This window comes from Balaenoptera ricei, chromosome 8 (assembly GCF_028023285.1).
Source record: "Balaenoptera ricei isolate mBalRic1 chromosome 8, mBalRic1.hap2, whole genome shotgun sequence".
In the NCBI taxonomy this organism is placed as follows: domain Eukaryota; kingdom Metazoa; phylum Chordata; class Mammalia; order Artiodactyla; family Balaenopteridae; genus Balaenoptera; species Balaenoptera ricei.
The window spans coordinates 105004143-105030007 of record NC_082646.1 but is presented as its reverse complement, the minus strand read 5'-3'; the positions used below and the strand labels follow the sequence as shown (position 1 = coordinate 105030007).

The following is a 25865-nucleotide window of genomic DNA, read 5'->3' as shown; positions in this document are numbered from 1 at the left end:
GACTTAAGTCGGGCTGGAAACGGAACCTCGAGCGGAAAGAGCTCGGTTTTCGGAGGAGTGTACCGCGCGATTGGGCGGCGGCTACGTCACTTCCTATCGGACGGGCGGAAGTTGCTTCCCAGCGTGCTGCAATTTGTAGAAGTGAGTTCCGGTCGTGGCCGAAGTGGTTGCATTTTGTTAGTACCGGACGGTTGTGATGGCTGCGGTGGATTCGGATGTCGAACCGCTGCCTCGCGGGGGTTTCCGCTGCTGCCTCTGCCACGTCACTACGGCCAACCGTAAGCGGTGGCTAGTGAGGGGGGTGTTTATGGGCTTTCGTCTTTGGGTCCTAGCGAAGGTTAGGGTTATAGGTCATAGTTCTTGCCAAGTCGGTTCGTAGGGTCTCACCTCCGTTTTCTCTCCGCTGTCCGAAGGGTTTACAGAGTGGGGGAGAGTCCCACCACCTTACACCCCAGCTTCCCAGTATCCGAAATCTCGACGACAGAAGTTTCGTTATTTCCTCTTTAACCGTCATCTACTGGATATTCCCTTTGTGCCTGCTACTCCGCTGGGCTCTAGCGCGGGGAGAGGGGATTTAGAGATGAAGGAGCTCACCACCTAGAGATGGAGACAATTTCAGTACCCTATAGATGTGTTTGGAAAGCTTCAGGATCACAGAGAAGGTAGTAATGAAGTGAGGGAAGCCCTACAGAGGAGCTTCCCAAAGGCAGAGATGGGGGAAGTAGCATGGTATGCATGTTTGGAACGTGGGTTTGGAAAAGGAAACAAGGTCCTTTTATGACAGCGCAAGAGGCTCAATGAAACCTCATATTCCACTTTTGAAGTCTGGAATCATAATCTCCCCTAAACATGATCTTTCATTCTCCTTTTCCTTTGTGAATGGCACTACCACTTGTCCAGTAGGGCAAGCCAGAAATCCAGGATAGTCTTCTCTGGCCCCACATATACATTGGTGACATCAAGCAGCTGACTCAAAATGTAATAAAAATTTAAAAATCAGCTAAGTTTTCCCGCATTCACCATGTACCAGACTCTCAGGCAAGTGCTATATATGAATAATATCAATGTGGTAGGTACTATTATTATCTCCATTTTATACCTGAGGAGACATGAACAGCGAGGTTAAGTAAGTTGCCCAAGATTTCGCACAGCTTGACGGAGCTGGGATTTGATTCTGGGTAGTGTGACTTTTGATCCTGCACTTGTAATCTCTATACTATACTCAGAAATGATAAATGGGAAATAGTCTAGGGTCCTGATTTGTTTAGTTCTTCTATAAATGACCTAGATAAGTTACCTGTTAATTTCTTTGCAGTGTGCAGGTGTTGCTCTACCTAGCACTTGTAGATAGTTTAAGAAATACTTGTGGGGCTTCCCCGGTGGCGCACGGGTTAAGAATCCGCCTGCCAATGCAGGGGACACAGGTTCCAGCCCTGGTCCGGGAAGATCCCACATGCCGCAGAGCAACTAAGCCCGTGCACCACAACTACTGAGCCTGCACTCTAGAGCCTGCGAGCCACAGCTACTGAGCCCACGTGCCACAACTGCTGAAACCCGTGCGCCTAGAGCCCGCGCTCCACAACAAGAGAAGCCACTGCAATAAGAAGCCCGCGCACTGCAACGAAGACCCAATGCAGCCAAAAAAAAAAATAAATGAAATTGAAAAAAAAAAAAGAAATGTGTTTCTATTAAAAAAAAAAAAAAGAAATACTTGTGTACAGCCAGTTCTCCTGGGAACCACTTAAAATGCTTTATATAGACAAATGGACAAGAGAGGAAGCTGCAAGGAGCCAGGACTTTGTCATTCAAAGGTCACATTTTCTATGGCTTGGAAGCATCAGTAGGATCTAGGTATGCCGAGAACAAAGTCGGGGTAGGTACACTGAAGTGCAATTCGGATGTTTTTGTCCTCACGTTTGTCTTTGCAGGACCCAGCCTAGAGGCCCACCTGGGAGGCCGGAAGCACCGGCACCTGGTAGAACTACGAGCTGCTCGAAAGGCCCAGGGACTTCGAAGCGTGTTTGTCAGTGGCTTTCCCCGGGATGTGGATTCTACTCAGCTCTCTGAGTACTTCCAGGCATTTGGACCTGTGGCCAGTGTTGTCATGGACAAGGACAAGGTAGAGTGAGTGGCTCTGGGGGTAAAGAATGAGTCAGATGTCCTGCACACCAAAAGAAACGGGGGAGGGAGACCAGCAGCCTGTTTCTGCTGGTTCCTAATGTGGCTTGCCCTTGGTGGATACTCCAGTACTTGGGCTAGTCCAGCTTTGTGAGTCTCTCACCCTCGCCCCCCACCCCTGCTTGGATTTTATCAGTTTGTCAGAATTAGTCATTGGGGAACTTGTTGGTCATTTGTTTATTCAGTCAGTCTTTTATTTGCCAAATATTTATTAGCTGCTAACTTTGTACTAGGCACTGCTTAGAACTGCATTCTGAGTAGTGCATAGGGTAGTCATGGTGCCTGCTTGCATAGACCGTACAGTCTAGTGGAGGAAGTAGACAATTAAATGAGTAACTACTACAGTGAAGTGGGTGCTTTAAGACCACACCATTGGGAGATCTATCCTAACCCTTCAAGAGACTGGTTGATAAACCAGCTAGCAGTTTATTAAGTTATGCTGAAAGGTACTGAGGTCATCGGTCAGAACACCCTGTCCTCTGGACAATGCAAGACAAACAGACTTGTTCTTTGTGGTCCTTTTTGTCTTGCTTCCATGCCGACCTTTTGTCAGAGTCTCTCTAGTCCCCTGGAAAAAGTTTGCCGTTGTGGTGCTGTGCTCCGTGGTCATATTGTAGCTCTGAGGCTACACTCTGGTTTTGTGGGCTTAGATGACCCCAAATCTACTTAGCAGCCCAGGTCTTCTCTTACCGCGCCATGGGGTCTGTTTTTCTTAGAAATTGCATTCAGCAACCGACTCACAATAGCTTAAACAAACAGGGTTCAATTGTTCTCTTATAACAAGAAGTCCAGACCTGGGCCGTCCAAGATTTTACTGTTTTCCTGCTCTGTCATTATTGGCATATGGCTCTCACTTCTTAGTTGTGATTATGCTGGTTCCACATCTTCCGGCAAGAAGAAGCAGGTTGAAGGGCAGACTATCAAAGGCTAGGGTCATCTGAGTCTGATCTCTTCCCCCGCTTTCTTTATTTCCCAGGAAAATATTTCTCAGAGGCCTCTTCAGCAGACATCTCCTTATATTTCATTGTCCAGAACTCTGTCTATCGCCTGGTTACTCCTAGCTACAGGGAAGCCTGGGAAATGAAGTTTTTTTAGCTGGGCACTTTGCCCCTCTGAGCAAAAAGCAGGGTTCTGTTAGTAAGGAAGTTAGGAGAATGTATATTGGGTGGGCAATTGGCAGTGTCTGTCCCAAGTGGCTTCTTCAGAAAGCTCAATGCCACCATTTTTGTTCATATTTATTTCAATTGTAAAGAAAGATCTTTTTCTGAACTTAAACCTCAAGTTTTTGAGGCTTCTATCAATAATTATAACAATAATGACTAAAATTTTTATTGAGCAATTATTATGCACCAATTATATGCTAAGTACTGTATATCTTATTTAATTTCCACAACATTTCCTTGAGATCATCACTGGGAAAATTGGAGGTTTGGGGGAGTCCCTACTTGGGAGGCAGTCACGAGTTACTTAACCTCTCTGAGTTTCAGTTGCTTTTTTTTTTTTTTAATTTTTATTAATTAATTAATTAATTCATTCATTTTTGGCTGTGTTGGGTCTTCGTTTCTGTGCGAGGGCTTTCTCTAGTTGCGGCGAGCGGGGGCCATTCTTCATCGCGGTGTGCGGGCCTCTCACTATCGCGGCCTCTCTTGTTGCGGAGCACAGGCTCCAGACGCGCAGGCTCAGTAGTTGTGGCTCACAGGCTCCGTTACTCCGCGGCACGTGGGATCCTCCCAGACCAGGGCTCGAGCCCGTGTCCCCTGCATTGGCAGGCAGATTCTCAACCACTGCGCCACCAGGGAAGCCCCTCAGTTTCTTAATTTGTAAAAAGGGAATAATAATACATACCTTGTTGTGGGAATCTTATGAGACTTCGAGAACAGCTTACATGAACTGTTCGGTTAATAATAAGCCCTCAGGGGGCACGGGTTCAGTCCCTGGTTGGGGAACTAAGATCTTGCATATCACACAGCGCAGCCTAAAAAAAACAAAAAACAAAAAAGTTGCAAAAAAAAAAAAAAAGTCCTCAGTAAATAGTGGCTCTAGTTGGGGATGCCGGTATTGAGAGGAGAAAAATGGCGGGGACACATCCTTCTGAATCTGCTTATGCTGCCCTCCCTGATGCCTTTTGTGCAGTTCTTGAGAGAAATATGTGCACACAGACAAGGCCAGGCAAAGAGACACCTAATTGCTAGCTGAGGCTTCGGCTGCAAACTTGGTGTTGCACTGCAGTCTGTTGAGCTGTGTGATTCCTCAGAATCAGAAGAGAATCAGAAGATTGGCTAGGGCAGGCCCAAGTGGCTGCCTTTCTCCTTAGTTTCACTTTGGTTCTTTGTGCTGTTTGACATAGGGTAGAAGTGAGGGTAGACAGGGGACCCCCTTTTCTTTTTCCCCGCCTTGTATTGTCAATTGATATCATATATTAATTAAGATATATAATTCACTGGCTGTTAGTATATTTGCAAGATTCTGCAACCATCATATGATCTAATTCCAGAATGTTTTTTATCACCCCAAAGAGAAACTGTGAACCTATTATCTGTCATTCTCCAATTGTGATTCAGGCCTGTGTGCTGGTGAAGCCATCCCCCTGGTTAATTTTTGTATATGGCATGAGGTAGGGGTCCAGCATCATTCTTTTACATGTGGTTATCCAGTTATCCCAGTTGAGAAGACTGTTCTTTTCCCATTGAATGGTCTTAACACCTTTGTTGAAAATCAGTTGGTCATAGATGTACGAGTTTATTTCTGGAGTCTCAATTACATTCTCTTCATCTGAATGTCTGTCCTTTTTAAAAAAAATAATTAATTAATTTTTGGCTGCGTTGGGTCTTCGTTGCTGCACGCGGGCTTTCTCTAGTTGTGGCGAGCAGGGGCTAACCCTTTGTTGCGGTGCGCAGGCGTCTCATTGCAGTGGCTTCTCTTTGTTGCAGAGCATGGGCTCAGGAGCGCGGGCTTCAGTAGTTGTGGCTTGTGGGCTTAGTTGCTCTGCAGCATGTGGGATCTTCCTGGACCAGGGCTTGAACCTGTGTCCCCTGCCTTGGTAGGCGGATGCTTAACCACTGCACCACCAGGGAAGTCCTGAATGTCTGTCTTTATGCCAGTACCACAGTGTTTTTTTTTTTTTTTTTTTTTTAAATTAAAAAATTGCTTGGGAATTCCCTGGTGGTACCGTGGTTAGGACTCGGTGCTTTGGCTGTCGGGGCCTGGGTTCAATCCCTAGTCAGGGAACTAAGATCCCGTGAGCTGTGTGGCACGGCCAAAAAAAAATTTTTTTTTAATTGAGGTAACATTGGTTTGTAACATTATATAAATTTTATGTGTACAACATTATATTTCTATTTCTGTATACCCTACAGCATGGTCACCACCAAAAATTTAGCTTCCATCTATCACCATACAGTTGATCCCCTTTACCCATTTTGCTCTGCTCCTTCCCCTCTGATAATCACTACTCCTCTCTGTATCTATGTGTTTGTTTTTGTTTGGTTTGTTCATTTATTTATTTATTTAATAGTTGTTTTTATGGTACATATAGTATTTTATTTTTTTTAAAACTATTTATTTATTTATTTATTTTGGCTGCGCCGGGTCTTAGTTGCAGCACGCGGGATCTTTGTTGCGGCACGTGGGATCTTTTAGTTGCGGCATGCATGCGGGATCTAGTTCCCTGACCAGGGCTTGAACCTGGCCCCCTGCACTGGGATCGTGGAGTCTTACCCACTGGACCACCAGGGAAGTCCCTGTTCATTTATTTTGTTTTTTGTTTGTTTTTTATATTCCATATATAAGTGAAATCATATGGTATTTGTCTTTCTTTGTCTTACTCATTTCGCTTAGCATGATACCCTCAAAGTCCATCCATGTTATTGCAAATGACAAGATTTTTTTTTAGTAGCTGAGTAATATTCTATTGTATATATACACCTCATCTTCTTTATCCATTCATCCATGCAGGGGCACTTAGGTTGTTTCCATACCTTGGCTATTGTAAATAATGCTGCAGTGAACATAGGGGTGCATATATCTCTTCAAATTAGCATTTTCATTTTCTTTGTATAATAACCCAGGAGTGAAATTGCTGGATTGAATGGTAATTTTAGTATTAATTTTTTTGAGGAATCTCCATACTGTTTTCCATAGTGGCTGCACCACTTTATATTCCCAACAGTGCACGAGGGTTCCCTTTTCTCCACATCCTCGCCAAGACTTATTTCTTGCCTTTTTGATAATAGCCATTCTAATAGGCATGAGGTGATATCTCATTGTAGTTTTTTTTTTTTTAAATCTTTTTGGCTGTGTTGGGTCTTCATTGCTGTGCACGGGCTTTCTCTAGTTGTGGCATGCGGGGGCTACTCTTCCTTGCGGTTGCTTCTCTTGTTGTGGAGCACGGGCTCTAGGCATGCTGGCTTCATTAGTTGTGGCACGTGGGCTCAGTAGTTGTGGCTCATGGGCTCTAGAGCGCAGGTTCAGTAGTTGTGGCACACGGGCTTAGTTGCTCCGCGGCACGTGGGATCTTCCCGGACCAGGGCTCAAACCCATGTCCCCTGCATTGGCAGGTGGATTCTTAACCACTGGGCCACCAGGGAAGTCCAGTCTTTTTGTTTTTAAAATTTTGGTTGAGTTGTATAAGTTCTTTATATATTTTGGATATCAGCCCGTTATCAGATATATCATTTGCAAATATCTTCTCCCATTTGGTGGGTTGTCTTTTTATTTTATTGATGGTTTCCTTTGTTGTGCAGAAGCTTTTTAGTTTGATGTCGTCCCATTTGTTTATTTTTGGTTTTGTTTCTCTTGCTTGAGGAGACATATCTAGAAAGACATTAAGACCAGTATCAAAGAGCTTACTGCCAGTGTTTTCTTCTAGGAGTTTTATGGTTTCAAGTGTTACAGTCAAGTCTTTAATCTATTTTGAGTTGATTTTTGTGTGTGGTGTGAGATAGTGATCTAGTTTCATTTTTTGCATGTGGCTGTCAAGTTTTCCAAACACTGTTTATTGAAGAGACTGTTCTTACTCCATTGTATGTTCTTTGTTCCTTGTTGTAAATTAATTGTCCGTATACATGTGGGTTTATTTCTGGGCTCTCAGTTCTGTTCCATTGATCTGTGTGTCTGTTTTTCTGCCAATACCATGCTGTTTTGCTTATTATGATTTGGTAATATAGTTTGAAATCAGGGAGTGTGATACCTCCAGTTCTTTTTTCTCAGGATTGCTTCGGCTATTTGGGGTCTTTTGTGGTTCCTATAAATTTTAGAATTTTTTGTTCTGTTTTGGTGAAAAATGTCCTTGGGATTTTGATAGGGATTGCATTGAATCTGTAGATTGCCTTAGGACATTTTGACAATGTTAATTCTTCTAATCTATGAGCATGGAATGTTTTTCTATTTATTTGTGTCTTCTTCAGTTTCCTTCAACAATGACTTATAGTTTTCAGTGTATATGTCTTTCACCTCCTTAAAGTTTATTCCTAGGTATTTTATTCTCTTTGTTGTGATCGTAAATAGTTTTCTTAATTTCTCTTTCTGCTGGCTGATTGTTAGCATATAGAAAGAGAACAGATTTTTGTATGTTGATTTTGGTACCCTGCAACTTGACTGTATTCATTTATTATTTCTAGTGGGTTTTGGTAGAGTCTTTAAGGTTTTCTATATATAAAGTCATGTCAACTGCAAATCGTGATAGTTTTGCTTCTCCTTCCCAATTTGATGCCTCTTATTTCTTTTTCTTGTCTAATTGCTCTGGCTAGGACTTCAATACTGTTTTGAATAAGAGTGGTGAGAGTGGGCATCCTTGTCTTGTTCCTGATAGCTTTCAGTTTTTCACCATTGAGTATGATGTTAGCTATGGGTTTGTCATATATGACTTCTATTATGTTGCGGTGCATTCCTTCTCTACCCATTTTATTGAGAGTTTCTATCATAAATGGGTATTGGATCTTGTCAAATGCTTTTTCTACATCTATTGAGATGATGTTTTTATTCTTCAGTTTGTTTAACTATGTGTCTTGTTGATTGATTCACGGATGTTGAACCATCCCTGCATCCCTGAAATAAATCCCACCTGATGGTGGTGTATGATCCTTTTAAGGTATTATTGTATTGGATTTGCTAATACTTTGTTGCACATTTTTGCGTCTATGTTCCCGAGAGATATTAGCCTGTAGTTTTCTTTTTTTGTGTTGTCTTTGTATGGTTTTGGTATTGGTGATGTTGGCCTTGTAAAAATAAGTTAGGAAGTGTTCCCTCCTCTTCAATTTTTTGGAAGTTTGAGAAGGATAGGTATTAAGTCTTTGATGGTCCTGGACTTTTGTTTTTTGGGAAACTTTTTGATTACTGTTTCAGTCTCCTTACTCGTACTCAGTCTATTCAGGTTTTCCATTTCTTCATGATTCAGTCTTGGAAGGTTGTGTGATTCTAAGAATTTGTCCCTTTCTTCTAGGTTGTCCCTTTGTAGGTTTGTTGGTGTATAGCTGTTCATATTCATAATATTCTCTTACCCTTTGTATTTCTGTGGTATCCATCGTTATTTCTCCTCTTTCATTTCTGATTTTATCAGAGGCTTCTCTCTTTTTTTTTTTCTTAGTGAGTCTAGCTAAAGTTTTGTCACTAGTACCACACTGTCTTGATTACTGTAGAGAGTACCTTTGTATAAGCAGGATGAGGTTCTAGCTTTACCACTGAAGAGAATATAAAAAAATATGGCCTTTTATACTTCAATAAAGATGTTTAAAAAAAAAAAAAAAATGGCCTTTTGCCAGAGCAGTTATATTTTTTCTGCTCCTGCTAACGTTTTACCTTAAAAAATGACCCAATGCATATCATTAAACTCAACCAAATCATAGCAGCACTGCTGTCACATTGTTGGTAAGTTCGTCAAAGATAGGGTTTATGTGTTTATATTTATGCCTAACACAGTGATCATTACATGGATTCTTAATATTAAAAGAGTCTAATTAAAGCAGGAAAAGTTAGGGGGTGAGTCATGGTATTACCAGTGAAACGTCATTGGGAAGACTGGGGTTTTATAAAATAGGTAAAATGAGGTTTTTCAGAGGCAGGCTTGGGTGAGAATAAAATGTATGCGATTTGAGTGAAGGAGATAATTGCTTTTCTTAATATGTTCCCTGATGGGAATTCCCTGGCGGTCCAGTGATTAGGACTCCACACTTTCGCTACCGAGGGCGTGGGTTCAATCCCTGGTAGGGGAACTAAGATCCCATAAGCCTTGAGGCGTGGCCTAAATAAATAAATAAATAAGTTCCCTGATGTTATGGAAACAGCAAACAAATACTCCCAATTTATATGGTGGTCCCCATTTTAAAGATTCTCACCCACTGTCAGACCATGTGTTTGGATTCTAGGTTCCAAAACCATCATCATTGTCCCTGTTGTGGTTTGACAGGGAGTGTTTGCCATTGTGGAGATGGGGGACGTGGGTGCCCGGGAAGCTGTCCTCTCACAGCCCCAGCACAGCTTGGGAGGACATCGCCTGAGGGTCCGGCCACGGGAGCAGAAAGAGTTCCAGAGCCCAGCCTCCAAGTCCCCCAAAGGAGTGGCCCCCGACAGTCACCAGCTGGCAAAAGCACTAGCGGAGGCCCCGGACGTGGAGGCGCAGATGGTGAAGCTCGTGGGGCTGAGGGAGCTGTCTGAGGCCGAGCGGCAGCTTCGGAGCCTCGTGGTGGCCCTGGTGCAGGAGGTCTTCACAGAGTTCTTCCCTGGTGAGTCACCTCCCTCACTGTGTCTGAGCCCTCCCTGTCCTTCCTCCCCTGTGTTTGCATCCCCAGTCCTCCCTCAGCTAGTGGTGTTCATTTGCCTGCTTTTCCATCTTTGTGCCCCACTTTGTTCTTCCACCACTTACTCCCTGCAGAGTCTCTTGACCTTTATTCTCTGCTCGGCACCCAGGCTGTGTGGTCCATCCTTTTGGCTCTTCCATAAACAGCTTTGACGTCCATGGCTGTGATCTTGACCTCTTCCTGGATCTGGGGGACTTGGACGAGCCCCAGGTATGTGACCATGGAGGCAGCTGTGAAGAGTCAGTGGAAATGGTCATGTGACTCTGGGCAAGCACTTGACCTCTCGTGCCTTAGTTCCTCATCTATAAAATGGGGGTAATAGGACCTGCCTGAAAGGGTTATTATAATTGGAGAAATGTGAATGTGTATGGATATTGGATAGGATAAAATGAATCAACATGGGATAAATGGCATTTGTAACAGGAAAAATACCAGATTTCAAAATAGCATGCATAATATCTTATTTGGGGAGATAAGGGGTTATGTTTTTGCTTATCTGTGTTTTCTAACATCTAATGTACAGATCCTGCCTTGGGAATAGGAAAGGGTCATTATTTTTTAAATAGACTATTTTTTAGAGCTGTTTTAGGTTCATAACAAAATTGAGCAGAAAGTACAGCATTCCCATATATCTCTCGCCCACAAAAGGTTTTTTGTTTTTTTTTTTTGCTGCACCTCACAGCTTGCAGATCTTAGTTCCCCGACCAGGGATCGAACCCGTGCCCCCTGCAGTGGAAGCGCACTGGAGTCCTAACCACTGGACCACCAGGGAATTCCCTCTTTAGTCTTATTTAATCTGGAACGGTTCCTCTGCCTTTTTTTGTTTTTCATGACAATAATGTTTTTGTAAAATACTGACCGTTTATTTTATGGCATTAAAAGGTTAATATTAAAAAAGGCTTGTGAAGGTTAAATGAGTTAATATTTATCAAGCCTTTAGAATAGGGCCTGGCACATAATAAGCAGTAATAGATATATCTTAGGGATGGAATGTTCCCCGGTTAGGGGACCGCAGGTGAGGCAGTTACTCAGCTCATTTCCATCCACAGCCAGCTCCAAAGGCTGCAGAATCTCCATCCTTGGACTCGGCCCTTGCATCCCCACTGGACCCTCAAGCCCTGGCCTGCACCCCAGCCTCCCCTCCAGACTCACAGCCTCCAGCTTCTCCCCAAGACTCGGAAGCCCTGGACTGTGAAGCCCCTTCCTCCTCCCTGGCACCCCGGACTCCAGACTCTGCTTTGGCCTCTGAGACCCTCGCCTCTCCCCAGTCTCTGCCCACATCCTCGCCACTGCAGGAGGACCGGGGAGAGGGGGGCCTGGGGAAGGCCATGGAACCGGCAGAGGCCCTGAAGGGGGAGAAAGCAGAAGGGGGAGCCATGCTGGAGCTGGTGGGATCCATTCTTCGGGGCTGTGTCCCTGGAGTGTACCGAGTCCAAACCGTGCCCTCTGCCCGACGCCCTGTGGTCAAGTTCTGTCATCGGCCTTCAGGTCTCCACGGTGACATCTCCCTCAGTAACAGGTACCTTTGTTTGGGGAGCGGCGGGGAAGGCCAGATGGGCACTCTGGGGAGGTTGAGGAGGGCGCCCTGCACCAGCTGAGCCTTGAGGTTGTCCTTATTTGGTCCTGTCTCTCTTTCTGATGCTCATCTCATGTCTGGCTTTCATTTCAATGTTTGGAAAGTGTGTTTCTTGGGATACTGTTTTTAAGGATTTAGGAAAGAGTTCCATGGTTGAATAAGTTTTAGCATTGGGAAATGCTAAGTTAAACACAGGCAGGTTTCTCCCTTCCCTCCCTCTCCCCCACTTCCTCTTTCCTCCTCCTCCCTCCCTTCCTATCTTTGTTTCTTTGCATAGTAAAGGCTCTGATCAGTCTTACAATAACATGCTCTGTAACTGTCTTAAGACATTTATAGGATGTAGTGTTTCCCAGACACATTTGATGTTCTTTTGTACATACTCTCTCCAAACCATGTCAGAAAACTCCTCGGGAAACCCTCTGTTGGCCTTCTTCCAGCTGGCCCCCATTACACAAGCCTGGAATGAGAGCTGGGGGTGATAGGTTCCTGAGCCCTAACACCCTTGTCCCCCCTCTGTCCCAGGCTGGCCCTGCATAACTCCCGCTTCCTGAGCCTCTGCTCTGAGCTGGATGGGCGAGTACGGCCCCTTGTGTACACTCTGCGCTGCTGGGCTCAGGGTCGAGGGCTGTCAGGTGAGAATGAATCAGGACAGACTTGGGGCTGTGTTCGTGTCGGGGCAAAGGCAGGGACTCAGGGAGAGAAGGAAGGCGGCAGGTACAGGAACCGGGGTTGCGAAAACTGCCAAGGAGGGTATCAGAACCGCCTCTAATCTAACCGGAATTGATTATTTACCCAGGGAGTGGCCCACTTCTCAATAACTACGCCCTGACCTTGCTCGTGATCTATTTCCTTCAGACCAGGGACCCTCCTGTGTTGCCCACTGTGTCCCAGCTCACCCAGAAAGCAGGTACAGTAGCCCGGCCTCCACCCGCTGTGTCTCGTGAGCTTCGTCTCTCTTCTTCATCTCACTTAGACATATTGAGCTCCCCTGGGAATGAGATCTCTGCTATCACTCTCATATCCACCCTCCCCCGCCCCCCTTAATCTTCCTGCTTCCAGGCTCACCCTCACCTTTTTTACGTTCATAGGTGAGGGCGAACAGGTGGAGGTTGATGGCTGGGACTGTAGTTTCCCCAGGGATGCCTCGAGACTGGAACCCAGCACCAATAAGGAGTCCCTGAGTGAGTTTGGGGAGCCTGGGAGAGGACTAATAGATGGTGCTAATGACACAGTTACTGGCACACAGCAACCTCGTGGGATAGCTAATATTGTTATTGCTACTTTACAGATGAAGAAACCATGCCTTGGAGTAATTAAGTGGCTTGCCCAAGGTCATGCTGCTGGCAAGGGGAAGGGGCAGTATCTGGGGCACCACGGGAGAGAAGTTTGACCTCTTGTTTATAGGGATCAGAGGAGCCTGGCTCTGGCGCTCTTCTGAGCCGCTTGGGAGGGAAAAAGAAAGTCCAGCTAAGGGAATGGCTCTGGCACAGGGCTGATCTCACTTTTGGCCTCCAAGTGACCCCTTTTCCCTGGTCTTTCTCCTCCTCCAGGTTCCCTGCTGGCCCAGTTCTTCTCCTGCGTCTCTTGTTGGGATCTTCGTGGCTCACTGCTGTCCCTGCGGGAGGGTCAGGCACTGCCTGTGGCAGGGGGCCTGCCCTCTAATCTCTGGGAGGGTCTGCGCCTCGGTCCCATGAATCTCCAGGACCCCTTTGACCTGAGTCACAATGTGGCAGCCAATGTGACCAGCCGGGTGGCCGGGCGGCTACAGAACTGCTGCCAAGCGGCAGCCAGTTACTGCCGAAGCCTTCAGTACCAGTGCCGTTCCTCCCGGGGTCGGGACTGGGGGCTGCTTCCCCTTCTGCAGCCCAGCTCCCCTAGCTCCCTGCTGTCTGCAACACCCATCCCCTTACCCCCCGCTCCCTTCACCCAGCTCACTGCTGCCCTGGCCCAGGTGTTACAGGAAGCTTTGGGGTGCCATATAGAACAGGGAACCAAGAGACTGCGGTCAGAGGGAGGTGGAACTGGGGAGCCTCCCCAGGGAGGGACAAGCAAAAGATTGAAACTAGACGGACAGAAAAAAAGCTGTGAGGAGGGGCAGGAGGAGCAGCAGGGATGTGCAAGGGACCACGGTGAAGAGGGGGTGGAAGAAATGGTGATAGAGGTTGGAGAGTCGGTGCAAGACTGTGCCATGAGGAGCCCTGGGCAGCCAGGGGAGCCGGCCCCGATGGCCGGAAGGCATCTAGGCACTGGAGAAGAGGGGCAGTCAGGCCCCGCAGCGCTGGCCGAGCAGGGGCCCAGAGGACCTGAGGCAGCCCGAGAAGGGTCTCGGGCCGAGGCAGGGAAGGGGGCGTCGCTCTCCTCGGTGGGCTGGCGCTGTGCCTTGTGCCACCGAGTGTGGCAGGGGCGGCGGCGTGCCCGAAGACGCTTGCAGCAGCAAACCAAGGAAGGAGGTGGAGCTGGTGCTGGCACAGGAGCAGAGTGGCTGGCAACTGAGGCTCGGGTCACCCGGCAGCTGAGAGGCCTGAGCAGTACTGAACAGGCGCCAGGGGCCGAGCCACTCCTGACCTTCGTGGTGTCTGTCTCCCAGGCTGACCAGACTCTCACTGTGACCCCACTCCGGGATTCTCAAGGCCTCTTCCCTGATCTCCATCATTTCTTGCAGGTTTTCCTCCCTCAAGCACTTCGAAACCTGCTCAAGTGAAGATGGGGACCCTAAAGGGCAATAAAGCTGCTAGTTTATTAAACACTAGTTTCTGCTAATTTCCACCTGGTAATAATCCTGCTTCCCCCCAGTGCTTAATGCAGCCTCTCACAGGCACCCTCTCTCGCCACCCTAAAATAGGTCTCTCAGTATGTTTCCTTCTGAGCCCAGGAGGAGTGTGCGTCTGGCACCTGGACCCACTCAGTAGAGTTCTGGACAGATGGAGTGCTGGGTGGGTGGCTTGAGCAGCACCTGAGAAGTACCAAGTTTGTTTCCACATTTACCTTACTGCCCAGAGTTATGAACGGTGACGCCTTGAAATTTGGATTCAGGGTTCTTCATTCTCTCACTTAATGGAATTCATCCTGTTCTTAAATTGGGTTCAGATCTGAGCATGGGTAAAGGGCGAACCATCCATTGAATTGTCAGCCCTTCCGGGGAGGCAGGACGTGGCTGGGTTCTCCCTCAGCCCCTCCCCTGTTGCAGGCCCGAGGACTAGTGCCTCTTCTAAGCAGTAACAGCCTCCTTGAGCTGTGAGGCCGTTTAATGGAAAAAACCCTCACTTTTACAGAGGGCTTCGGACTTGGGCTCGGGTTAGATGTACAAGCTCTCCTCTAGAAAGAGCCGGAACAAAAGGAACGTGGCACCCCGCCACCTCCACGCAGTTGCTTCCGCTCCTATGAGTGTCACACAACCACGATGTTAGGGGTCTGGCAGGACCTCCATCAAATCACCGCGGGCCCCGCGACCCGGAGGGAAACGCCTCTGGGGCCCGGCGCGATGCCGGGCTGGCAGCTCTGCCACGTAGCTGCAGAGGGGCGGCTTTCCAGCTAGTTCTCACAGTCTCCCCACCCTCCGCGCCTTCTACCTCCATGTCGGGACTCGGATTGGCCATCCCTCACCGCGCAGGCGCGAGCTTTTTCCGCGCAGGCCCCAGGCCCCACCTCCTGTTTCCTTTCAGCTGCCGCGGGATACCGAACTGTCGTGCGTAAGCCTTCTATGCCGTCCTCGCTTTCCGGCTGCTGTTTCTCCACGGCTCTCCCCCTCCCCCCGCACCCCCCGTTCTCTCCCTGACGGCTTACTTTGCGGCAGCGCGGAGAGCCCCACCCCCTTTCTCTGCGGAATCACCATGGCGGCTGGGGTAAGTTTGCCGGCTCTGGCAATCCAGGTCACCCTATCCGACGCCATCCTCTGCCGGAGTGGGTCCAGCCGGCGTCAGAGGGTTTCTGGAGCCGAGTGGGGAACTGATCCGGGGTCTAGAGACCGTACTGTTGGAGGGTAGGAATTCCAGGCCCAGGAGGGGAACTGAGGCTGGGGCTCTGGGAGGCCAAAGAGGTGGAAGGGTCTGGGGTAGAAGAGAACAGGGATGCCAGATCCTGGCAGTCTGGGACCTGAGAACGGAGTTCGGTTCGTTACCTTTTCGAGACGTGGGATCCGGGCAGGTTGACAGAACTTTTGCGACCGTTTTGTGGGGCAACAGGAGGGACAGGGGAAGAGGAGGGTCTTTGTGGGCACGTACGGCTGGCCACGGTTAAGGGTCGTCCCGCGGGGAGGTTTGGGAGCGAGAGGAGCCTCCGGACGCTGGAGTCAGACCAGTTGGACCCCGCTGGCCACGTTAATAGAAGGAGAGAAGGAAACCCCTGGGAACTCACTGCGGGACAGGACCGGAGGGATGGTACGCGTGACAAGGAATGAAAGGTTTTTCAGGGAGACCGAGTTGGCTTAGGAAGAGAAGATGGCATTCGGTCTCTTCGTGGCTGTTCGGAGGGGGACTTAGAAATGTCTTGGTTGGTGTGTGTGTCTTGGAAACAAGGGTGATGCTTTTGAAGGGTGAGCGGCTCAGTAGAGTAAGCAGGCGCTCAGTGACCAGCAATGAATGAACAAGGGCTCTGGGAAGGGAGGGGTGTGTATTTGTCGGCCGACGGAGTGTGAGGGATCTAGAAGTTCTGCATTTCTTAGAGATGTATTTGAGGGGAAGAGAACGCTTCCAGAGACGTCCTTAGGGAAGGTCACATCTGTCAACAAGCTTTATTTAGCCGTTGGTGTGTAGTTATGTCCGCGTATTTTGGAGGACTCTGATTACACAGGACTGCAGATACTGAAGAACTAACTTGGTTCACCAAAGGGAGTAAAAGAGTGAGTCGAAACAGATTGGGACTACTCGGGGAAGTTGTTCCCGAGTAACACTTAGGACTGGGACCCTTCTAGTCATTAATGGTTTATTCCCCGCCTTTTCCCCACAGACCCTGTACACATATCCTGAAAACTGGAGGGCCTTCAAGGCCCTCATTGCCGCTCAGTACAGCGGGGCTCAGGTCCGCGTGCTCTCCGCACCACCCCACTTCCATTTTGGCCAAACCAACCGCACCCCCGAATTTCTCCGTAAATTTCCTGCTGGCAAGGTGAGTAGGGAAGTGGAGAGGGGCCTTTGGTCCTGAGAACCCAAGGAGAACTGAGATTCCATCACTGGGAAGATGACCTCCATCTTTAAAAGGGAGCTTTCCATGTTACTTTTTTTTTTTCACGTTTCAGAGACTTAAAAAAACTTTTTTTTTGAGACAGTTGTGATTTATTTGTTGTTAAAAATAGTACAGAGCTGTTCAGTCACTTCCTATGAAATTCACAGGCTTTTTTGTATTTGTGGGAGAGAGGATCAGTTTTGACTGATTTCAGGGCAAATAGATCAAATATCTGCTATGAGTAGAATTCTTGCCCCAAGAGGCTTAACAGAGATAGATGAGTAACCATGCTACATGTAGAAGAGATCAAGTGCAGTGGGGGAGTACTATAATACTTGGGATAATATAGACAGAAATATAGGACTCGGGTTTCTTGCCTTTTGCTTATTTGAGATTATATACAAATATCTAATATCTAAATTTTGGAGGTCTCTTATGTGAGTTCAGGTTGTAGGGGATGGTAAGTTACTCATACAATTTTGGTTCTCGAGTTTCGGATAGTGTCAAGAGTTTGGTCAGCAAGGGTTCTCAGCCTTATATAAAAAATTTTATTCAAAACGATTTGAGTCCCTGGGCTTGACTAGTGAGAAACTGCTGTATATTTACTTATGACTGCTTTGTCCCCAGGTTCCAGCCTTTGAGGGTGACGATGGGTTCTGTGTGTTCGAGAGCAATGCCATTGCCTACTATGGTAACCTGCAGTGGCTGGGGGATGGGAAGGTCTGGAGGTGATGGGGTGCAGGAGAGGGTGAGGGGAGCTGGAGCGGGCAAGGAGAGGAATTTTCAGGGACCTGCACTGGCTTTGATACAGCCCCAAAGTTCTGACCTTTATGTTCCGCCTCTGCAGTGAGCAACGAGGAGCTGCGGGGAAGTACTCCTGAAGCAGCAGCCCAGGTGGTGCAGTGGGTGAGCTTTGCTGATAGCGACATAGTTCCCCCAGCCAGTACCTGGGTGTTCCCCACCTTGGGCATCATGCACCACAACAAGCAGGTGAGCCTTGGAACTTGGGGAGAAACCAAGAGCAGGGGTGGTGTCAGCTCCTCAGTATCAGGGAGGAAGAAATAAGAAAGGTTGAGGAAGGGTGATGCCAAGAATATGTGGCTAATAAATACCTAGTCTTTGAGCTTTCAGTTTGGAGCGCTGGGCTGTTGATGGTATCTGGATTCTTTGTCAGACAGACCCAGTGGAGGTGGGAGGTCTGAGTGGCCAGACGAGAGACCTCTGCTCTAGAAAGGTTGTACCAAATGGTAAGGGAGTGGTTAGACCAGATGACCTCTAAGGTTCCTTCTAAAATTCAAAGATATATGCCTACGATCAGTACAGTGGGAAATGAAGCCAGACTGCGCCATGAAGAAATTTAACATTGAGAGCTTCATTTGCGATACGTTTGGAAGGAGCCAGGACGCAGTGGAATAGCTACCTTAGTTTTATTATTGGGGGAGAAGGGCAGGGACAAGGGTTGGTACCCACTGCCAAGTCTGATAATTTTAAATCAATAGGCCACAGAGAATGCAAAGGAGGAGGTGAGGCGAATTCTGGGGCTGCTGGATGCTCACTTGAAGACCAGGACTTTTCTGGTGGGCGAACGTGTGACGCTGGCTGACATCACAGTTGTCTGCACCCTGTTGTGGCTTTATAAACAGGTGAAGTTTATAAAGAATCTGGGTTGACAGAGGGTAGGTGGGGATTAGCAACAGAGTGACAGGTCTGCCAGGTTATCAGTATCCTGCTGATGTGAGAGAGTCTGAGGCAACAGCTAGTCTTTAGGAATTGCAGGACTGAGTACCACTGTTACTGGAAAACTGGGCTTGCCTCTTGATGGGCATTGAGCCAAAAGACCCAACCAAGCAAAAGATGAGGATAAGGAAGGATTTATTACTTTCAACAAGTAAGGAAAACACCAGGGATCTTTCTCAACAGCAAAACTGGGGAAGTTTTAAGCTAAGGGTACATGCATACTCATGATGGGCCTTGGGTGGTTGACAGAGTCTGAGCTTTAGCTGATGGAAGTCATGAGGGTCAGAAAATGTCGTCATCATCATCCCTTAGGTTCCAGTTGATCTGGTGGTTGAGGGCTTCAGGCTAATCTTTACTACTGAAACAACTGGGAGTCTTTACTACTGATACACTGTCTTTGCTGCTGTTACTTCTCTTGCCTGATAATAGTTGTTTCTGCATTTTTGTGTTTTTTTTTTTTTTTGCTACGCCATGCAGCATGCAGGATCTTAGTTCCCCGACTAGGGATCGAACCCGTGCCCCCTGCAGTGGAAGCGCGGAGTCCTAACCACCCGACCGCCAGGGAATTCCCAGTTTTCTGCATTCTTTTGTTCCCTTAAGATCATTAATTACAAAGACCTGTTTAAGGACAAGTATTACAGCCAGGTTCAGATCACAAAATGGCTTAGGCCAAAAATGGCTTCTCTTATGTCAAGAAAGTGCCTGGTTCTCTTTTTCCACAGACCCTCTACCCTGTCTTCTTACACCATGACTGCTTTCCCTCCTTCTGAGAAGTTTGGTCCTGTTCTGTTGCCCTTAATTTCTGTTTGCCAGCTAATATGTTTAGTTTGTTCCCATGTTTCTCAGGTTGCTCGGTTGTGCTTAGTTGTGAAGACAGAGGTAGAGGTGATAGCTTCAGCATCAAGATCTTTGGAGGCAAAACTAGGATCAGTTCTTGGCTTCAGTACTTACTGGTTGTTGGGGGGAGGGTGTATGTGGATTCATTTAGTCCTCTTTTTTTCCCCTGTGGAAGCTATAAAACCAAGGTAGTAATAATCACTGTTGAGGTTATTGGGTTAAAGATGGCATATTGCTGGTTGCTAAACAGCAGCTCTTGGACTGATGCTGGACCAGAATAGTAATGTGATAACAGCAAAGAAAAAAGCACCTACTTTGTGTCAGAGCCTGTGCCAGGGCGTAACAAGGACAATCTTAGTGAGTCTTTGCTTGTTGTGTGGGTGAAAGAGATGTAGCCCGGAAGTTGTGGAGTAGGATTTGAACCCATGTACTGCAGAACCAGCACTACAGAACTGACTGTGATGTATCCTTGACAGGATTATTTTCCCTCTGATTTTGGCAAACTGAAAATATGGTAGATGAATTTTTCATGAAGCTAAGTTTAAGCACTCTTATTCTGAAATAAACTTTTTTGCTGTTGAATATTTACTTTCTGAAGTTTGATGATGCATGTATATATCTCTCACGTATCACATAGTTCATATAGACAGTTTTCATTATTTGTTTGGCAAAGTGAGTAGTTCGTAGCTCTCTGTTGGTCCCAACCTTTTAAGTTTTATTGACACGTGAAATTATAGGTATGAAATGGCTTTGTAAAAGGAGTAAGGCACAATATAAATATTCCTACCAGGTAGATTCATAGTGAATAGAGGGTGGGACCAAGCATCCATTAAATTGGATTGGACTGCAGGAGAGAAGATTAGTAAGGTAAGTGGGCAGTGGCCCTCCAGGGAAAGCTGGTGTTCTGGGGGCTGAAAGGAAGTTGGAGATTTGGTGTAGAAAGAAACAAGGGGCTCTGACTGGAAACTCGTCAGCATTTTTCCCTCCACTGACTTTATGTCCACTCTTGCATCCTGGCAGGTTCTGGAGCCTTCTTTCCGCCAGGCCTTCACTAATACAAACCGCTGGTTCCTCACCTGCATTAACCAGCCCCAGTTCCGGGCGGTCTTGGGGGAGGTGAAACTCTGTGAGAAAATGGCCCAATTTGATGGTAAGTCTGAGGAGGTAGGGGAGCATGCAGGCAGGGTCAGGGGACTGGTTTGCTCAGTCTTAACCCCTTGATTTCCCGTCTAGCTTTTGGGTTATGTGGACCCACAGAACGTAGGGCATCATCGCACGTAGCAGCTAGCGTTTTGTGATACTTGTCTTATACACACACACGCTCCCACTCATTTGTGTTAATATGTAGAATCATGATGCACATGTATTTGTTGCTGAGGGTTGCATTCTTGCTCAAGGATGTACTGTGAACCGGTGGCAGGCAGTGTAGCGTCTAGATCCCTTAGTTGTCCCACCCAGCAGTTTTCCTCCATTACTTTGCTTGTGCCTGGCTTGGGAGGGTTGTGGAAAGAGGCCAGACGTTGACTTTTCTCCTTCCCTTTGCACCAGCTAAAAAGTTTGCAGAGAGCCAGCCTAAAAAGGACACCCCACGGAAAGAGAAAGCTTCTCGAGAAGAGAAGCAGAAGCCCCAGGCCGAGCGGAAAGAGGAGAAGAAGGCAGCTGCCCCTGCTCCTGAGGAGGAGCTGGACGAATGTGAGCAGGCGCTGGCTGCAGAGCCGAAGGCCAAGGACCCCTTTGCTCACTTGCCCAAGAGGTACGGATGTTGGAGGGTAGAGGGCATGGGACCCAGGAAGGCCTGTGCTCCCCTGTGTGCATCCCCCTCATACTGCTAGGGCCTAGGACTTTAGGTTGTCCATACAAAATTGAAAGATATATTTTAGTTGCAAATACAGCAGCTTCCTGACTTTACCATCAAGAGTTGGGTGACTTTTGAAAGTAGAAAAGTTCCTAATGCATCTGGTATTTGAGGATATCAGAACTGCCTTTCTAGCAAGGAAAGCAGATGGGCCCAGGGCCCAGAATTCGGTGTGGAGGTGAATTGATTGGTCTTGTGTGCGCGCGTTAGGATTTGAGATTGAGAAGGCTCGGAACTAATAACACTGAGGGGTGCAGGAAGGAAGAAAATGCAGAGAGCCTCCACCTGCTCTGCTTTGCTGGCTTTGCTGAGGCAGCAGACACCATGTCAGTATCCTTTGATTGTCTTTTTGCTGTTTTGATGCATCAGCCTATATAAAAATTGCTCACTTTAAGAGAAAGGATGATGACCATGGCTACGTAGTGCCTGTCTGGTTTATTGTTTCCCAGTGTGGGGGAGTTAAACCCCGCAAGGAGAAGGAAGTAAATGGGGTGGTCGTCTGTGTCCTCTTCTCAGTCACCATAGGGGTTCTTGGAAGAAAAATACAGTAAAGGGGGGATTTTTAGTGTGAAAAAAGTGGGACAGCCAGTACTTGCCCAGTTGTTTACCATCAAATCTTTCTTCAGTCACTGCTCCGGGTCACCTTATTCGAATTTCAAGCAATATGAGAAATGTCTTTTCCATGGTCACGTCACTTAGTTCTCTTTTCTGTTTTTCTTGCCCATTCTGCTTTTCCTAAAGCCATCTATCCTTTCACTAGTTGGTTTGTTGGGGTGCAACAGTGTTTGACCTCCCCATTTGGTAGTGGTTTGTATATGGGATGAAGGAGCACACACTGGTGGTAGGCATAAGAAGTATGTGGAGTTGTAAGCGACATAGTACTGGATGGTTGCCGTTAGGAACTGCTGCTTCCCCATTTGGGGAGCAACTTGGGGTGTAGCTGAGAGCTCTTACTCCCAGGCACTTCATACAAGAAGGCTCCTAACGCAGCTGCTTTTTAAGGATATATTTCTTTCTGAACCAAAGTGATTACCTTGAATCTAGCACAGGGGCAGGTCAAGAGTGAGCAGGATTTTTGGTATCTGTAAGTAAGCTATGATAACCAACCCAAATTAGGTACGCCCTCGTAACACAGGTACTGCTAATAGCTAGAGATATTCACATATATTGGGTCTGTACACTGGGCATAAAATAAATCAGGCAGTAAACTTAAAATCTTTAATAAACTTAGCATTTTTTTAAAAAATAAATTTTTTCTTTTTTTTTTTTTTTTTTTTGGCCGCATTGGGTCTTCGTTGCTGTACACGGGCTTTCTTTAGTTGCAGCAAGCGGGGGCTACTCTTCGTTGCGGTGCGCGGGCTTCTCATTGCGGTGGCTTCTCTTGTTGCGGAGCATGGGCTCTAGGCGGGCGGGCTTCAGTAGTTGTGGCACACAGGCTCAGTAGTTGTGGCGCACGGGCTTAGTTGTTCTGCGGCATGTGGGATCTTCCCGGACCAGGGCTTGAACCCGTGACCCCTGCATTGGCAGGTGGATTCTTTTTTTTTTTAAACAGTTTTATTGAAGTATAATTTCCATTATGAAGTATAATTTTCCATATAAAATTCAGTCATTATAATTACATAGGTCAATGCCTTTAACTAAATTTATAGATCTGTGTAACCACAAAAAATCAATTTTAAAACATTTCCAACACTACAGAAGTTCACTGGCAGGCGGATTTTTAACCACTGTGCCACCAGGGAAGCCCCAGCACTTTTTTTTTTTTTTTTTTGTATCATTTGGGAATGCTTATTAGTACTTACTTGTTGCATTACCATGGTGCACTCCTGGGCTGCCAAGATGATTTTCCCCAGGATTCTTAATGACTCAAAGGTGATGTCTTCAAAGACAAGACTCATTTGTCCAGAGTTAATTTTAGTCCTTTTAAGGCCTTCCAGCTAAACTTGTTTTGGGAGCTGTTAAGAGCCTGTGGTCAGTTGTTTTTGTTTGTTTGTTTGTTTGTTTTTTGAATTTTATTTTTTTTTATACAGCAGGTTCTTATTATCCCTTTTATACATATATCAATCCCAATCTCCCACCTGTGGTCAGTTTTGGGAGAAAAATGGACACATGGTCATAAATAATAACAGCTCAGGAGAGAGTGAAGAAAAACTCCCCAGCCCTACTTTTTGCGTGGTTGAGGAAGTAAAGCACCTCAGATGAGGTCTCTGATGTGCATTTGGGAAGGAACCTAGGACCTTGGGTTAAAGGACAGATTCTCTGCTTTGCTACGTTGCAGCAGTGAGATGGTAACATTCTCTGACTCTAGGGTTTGTTGACATTAATTATATACTAATGAATAATTGAACCAATTAAACATTCAGTATAAGGGGGTTTAATAGATTTATGGCACATTCATGCAGAAGATTATTTAGCCATTAAAACATCTGCAAAACATTCTCGATAGCCAGGCAGTAGTAAGTGAGCAAATTGTGTAAGGCACAGAATTACATGTATCATCTTTGGAAAATTGCCAGTGGGAAATACATTAAAATATTAGTTACCTTCTTTGCTGGCATAGTGAGTGTTTTTCTTCAGTCAGTATGTGTTTTTATAATTGGAAGGAAAGAAAAAAAAAAACAGAAGCCCTACCATGGGGGGAGGCACCTCTCCTATTCTGATGCTGGCATCCTTGGCTCAGTGTGCCAGATTGCTTCAAAGATCACTTGAACTTGTTTCTGGGCAGAGTAACTAAAGGACACGGGTGTAGGATTTGGGGTGGAGGCCCTTTGCAAACATTCACTTACATTGCTGTCATATTATAGTGTGTGTAACCCGAAGAGGCCTGTGTGATGGGGAGGGGTGGGGGCGGTGACTTGGGTGAGTCAGGAACTGAGTGTGACTCATGGAAAAGAGCCCGGGGAGGGGCCGGCCAGGAAAAAAAAAAAGGAGTCCTCGCTGTGAGTCTCCACCAGGGGGCAGCAGCTCGCCATGCCTTTCTTGGGGCAGATCCTGGGCCCCACCCTCCACGTGCCTAGCATATTTAGGCTGGGGGTGGGGGGATAAGGGAATGCCCTGGGCGCCTCTCATACCCCCCAGCTCTCCTCCCCCCAGCTCTCCTCCCTTGGAAGGTGATACACATCTGCCAATCCAGAGACTCTACCTTTAAAGCAGTAAATTTGAGTGGAAACACCCTTAGCTTCTCTTAGCAAGGCAACGTTGCCGCTGCCGCAGTAGGACCTTCTCCACCTTGATCTCCTTGCTTTTTTTCCTTCATTCAGTACCTTTGTGTTGGATGAATTTAAGCGCAAGTACTCCAACGAGGACACAGTCTCCGTGGCGCTGCCGTACTTTTGGGAGCACTTTGATAAAGATGGCTGGTCCCTGTGGTACTCTGACTACCGCTTCCCTGAAGAGCTCACCCAGACCTTCATGAGCTGCAACCTCATCACCGGTGAGCAGAGGGGGGCTCTGGGAAGGGGAAGGGAGGAGACAAGGTAGTGGGTGACATGATTTCAAAGGCTGAATGTTCTTCTTGCCCTTCAGGAATGTTCCAGCGATTGGACAAACTGAGGAAGAATGCCTTTGCCAGTGTCATTCTGTTTGGAACCAACAATAGCAGCTCCATTTCTGGAGTCTGGGTCTTCCGAGGCCAGGAGCTTGCCTTTCCGGTGAGGAAGGTGCAGGGGAGGGGTCTGCCTCTTTAGGGTGGGGCGAGGATTTGGGAAGTGCACTCCCGGTGGGCATTCCAGAGAGTTCAAGGAATGTGTCCGTGAAGGAGCTGTCATGTTCACAGGAGTCCTGGGGTCTGATGACGGGTGTCTGAGCTGGAAGTACCATGTGTGGGACAGCGGCCAGTAACCTGACCGCATGCTTCTACCTGGCTTTTCTCCCCAGCTGAGTCCAGACTGGCAGGTGGACTATGAGTCATACACGTGGCGGAAACTGGATCCCAGCAGCGAGGAGACCCAGACGCTGGTTCGAGAATACTTTTCCTGGGATGGGGCCTTCCAGCATGTGGGCAAAGCCTTCAATCAGGGCAAGATCTTCAAGTGAACGTCTCTTGCCATCGCCTAGCTGCCTGCACCTGCCCTTCAGGGAGAATGGGGGTCATTAAAGGAAACTGAACATTGAATCCTTTCCTGCCCTGCCTCCTTTGTGGGTGATGGCTTCTTCAAAGGGGAGTAGATATGTTGAAGCAGGGTGTTGTCTATACCTGCAGGACCTCCCTGTGTAGGAGAGAAGTCTTCAGAAGAGCAGAAAGAGAGGCCTCTCCTCAGTTTTGATTTTTTTTTTTTTAATTGCCTTGCCTCTCCTGTGATGACCATCTTCTAGCCTAGCTGGGAGAGATTGGATGTAGTTAGGAGGTGGTGACACGGGGCTTTGTAACTACCTAACTCCAGACCTTCCCGCGTGAAGGGGGAGAATACCTGCCGACGGGGTGAGAGCACAGCATGCAGAGCGACTTGACACTGCTTCCCGCAACTGCCCTGTGCGGTGGGGCAGCAGCCGTATCCAAGAGTCATAGTTTCAACACTTCAGACAAACAGCGAGAAGAGACTCCTTGGAACAGATACTGGCCTGTGGCCCCCTAACCTGGCTGTGGATCATCTCTGGGGTATCCCTACTTTCCAACAAGGAAGTGGGGTTCAGAGATTTAAGCAACTTGCCTGTGATCACACATCTTAGGTGGTGGAGACAGGATTTTGAACCCAGTGGGTGTCACTGGAGCCTGTACCCTAAACACGCC

The 25865-nt window shown here is 47.2% G+C and overlaps 2 protein-coding genes across 2 annotated transcripts; both read left to right on the top strand.

Moving 5' to 3' along the window:
* Positions 1 to 121: 121 nt before the first annotated feature.
* On the top strand, positions 122 to 14291 carry TUT1 (terminal uridylyl transferase 1, U6 snRNA-specific). The gene is made up of 9 exons (XM_059931772.1): positions 122 to 278; positions 1929 to 2119; positions 9581 to 9896; positions 10081 to 10181; positions 11021 to 11490; positions 12070 to 12179; positions 12344 to 12454; positions 12636 to 12728; positions 13098 to 14291. The coding sequence occupies exons 1-9, from the start codon at positions 197 to 199 to the stop codon at positions 14246 to 14248; spliced, it is 2625 nt and encodes an 874-aa protein (XP_059787755.1). The 5' UTR covers positions 122 to 196; the 3' UTR covers positions 14249 to 14291.
* Positions 14292 to 15280: 989 nt separating this feature from the next.
* Positions 15281 to 25250, top strand: EEF1G (eukaryotic translation elongation factor 1 gamma). The gene is made up of 10 exons (XM_059931774.1): positions 15281 to 15389; positions 16492 to 16650; positions 17335 to 17398; positions 17555 to 17697; positions 18207 to 18350; positions 20302 to 20431; positions 20830 to 21034; positions 24397 to 24569; positions 24662 to 24786; positions 25013 to 25250. Exons 1-10 carry the CDS (start codon positions 15378 to 15380, stop codon positions 25169 to 25171), a joined length of 1314 nt encoding a protein of 437 aa, XP_059787757.1. The 5' UTR covers positions 15281 to 15377; the 3' UTR covers positions 25172 to 25250.
* The last annotated feature ends 615 nt before the right edge of the window (positions 25251 to 25865 follow it).

What these genes read in the sequence shown, in the direction of transcription:
- TUT1 (XM_059931772.1), top strand. Translation starts at nt 197, where the DNA reads ATGGCTGCGGTGGATTCGGATGTCGAACCGCTGCCTCGCGGGGGTTTC. An exon ending in CCACGTCACTACGGCCAACC is followed by an intron (nt 279 to 1,928) that starts GTAAGCGGTGGC and finishes TTGTCTTTGCAG; the next exon opens with GACCCAGCCTAGAGGCCCAC. An exon ending in GGGACTTGGACGAGCCCCAG is followed by an intron (nt 10,182 to 11,020) that starts GTATGTGACCAT and finishes TTCCATCCACAG; the next exon opens with CCAGCTCCAAAGGCTGCAGA.
- EEF1G (XM_059931774.1), top strand. An exon ending in GAGCTGCAACCTCATCACCG is followed by an intron (nt 24,570 to 24,661) that starts GTGAGCAGAGGG and finishes CTTGCCCTTCAG; the next exon opens with GAATGTTCCAGCGATTGGAC. An exon ending in GCCAGGAGCTTGCCTTTCCG is followed by an intron (nt 24,787 to 25,012) that starts GTGAGGAAGGTG and finishes TTTTCTCCCCAG; the next exon opens with CTGAGTCCAGACTGGCAGGT.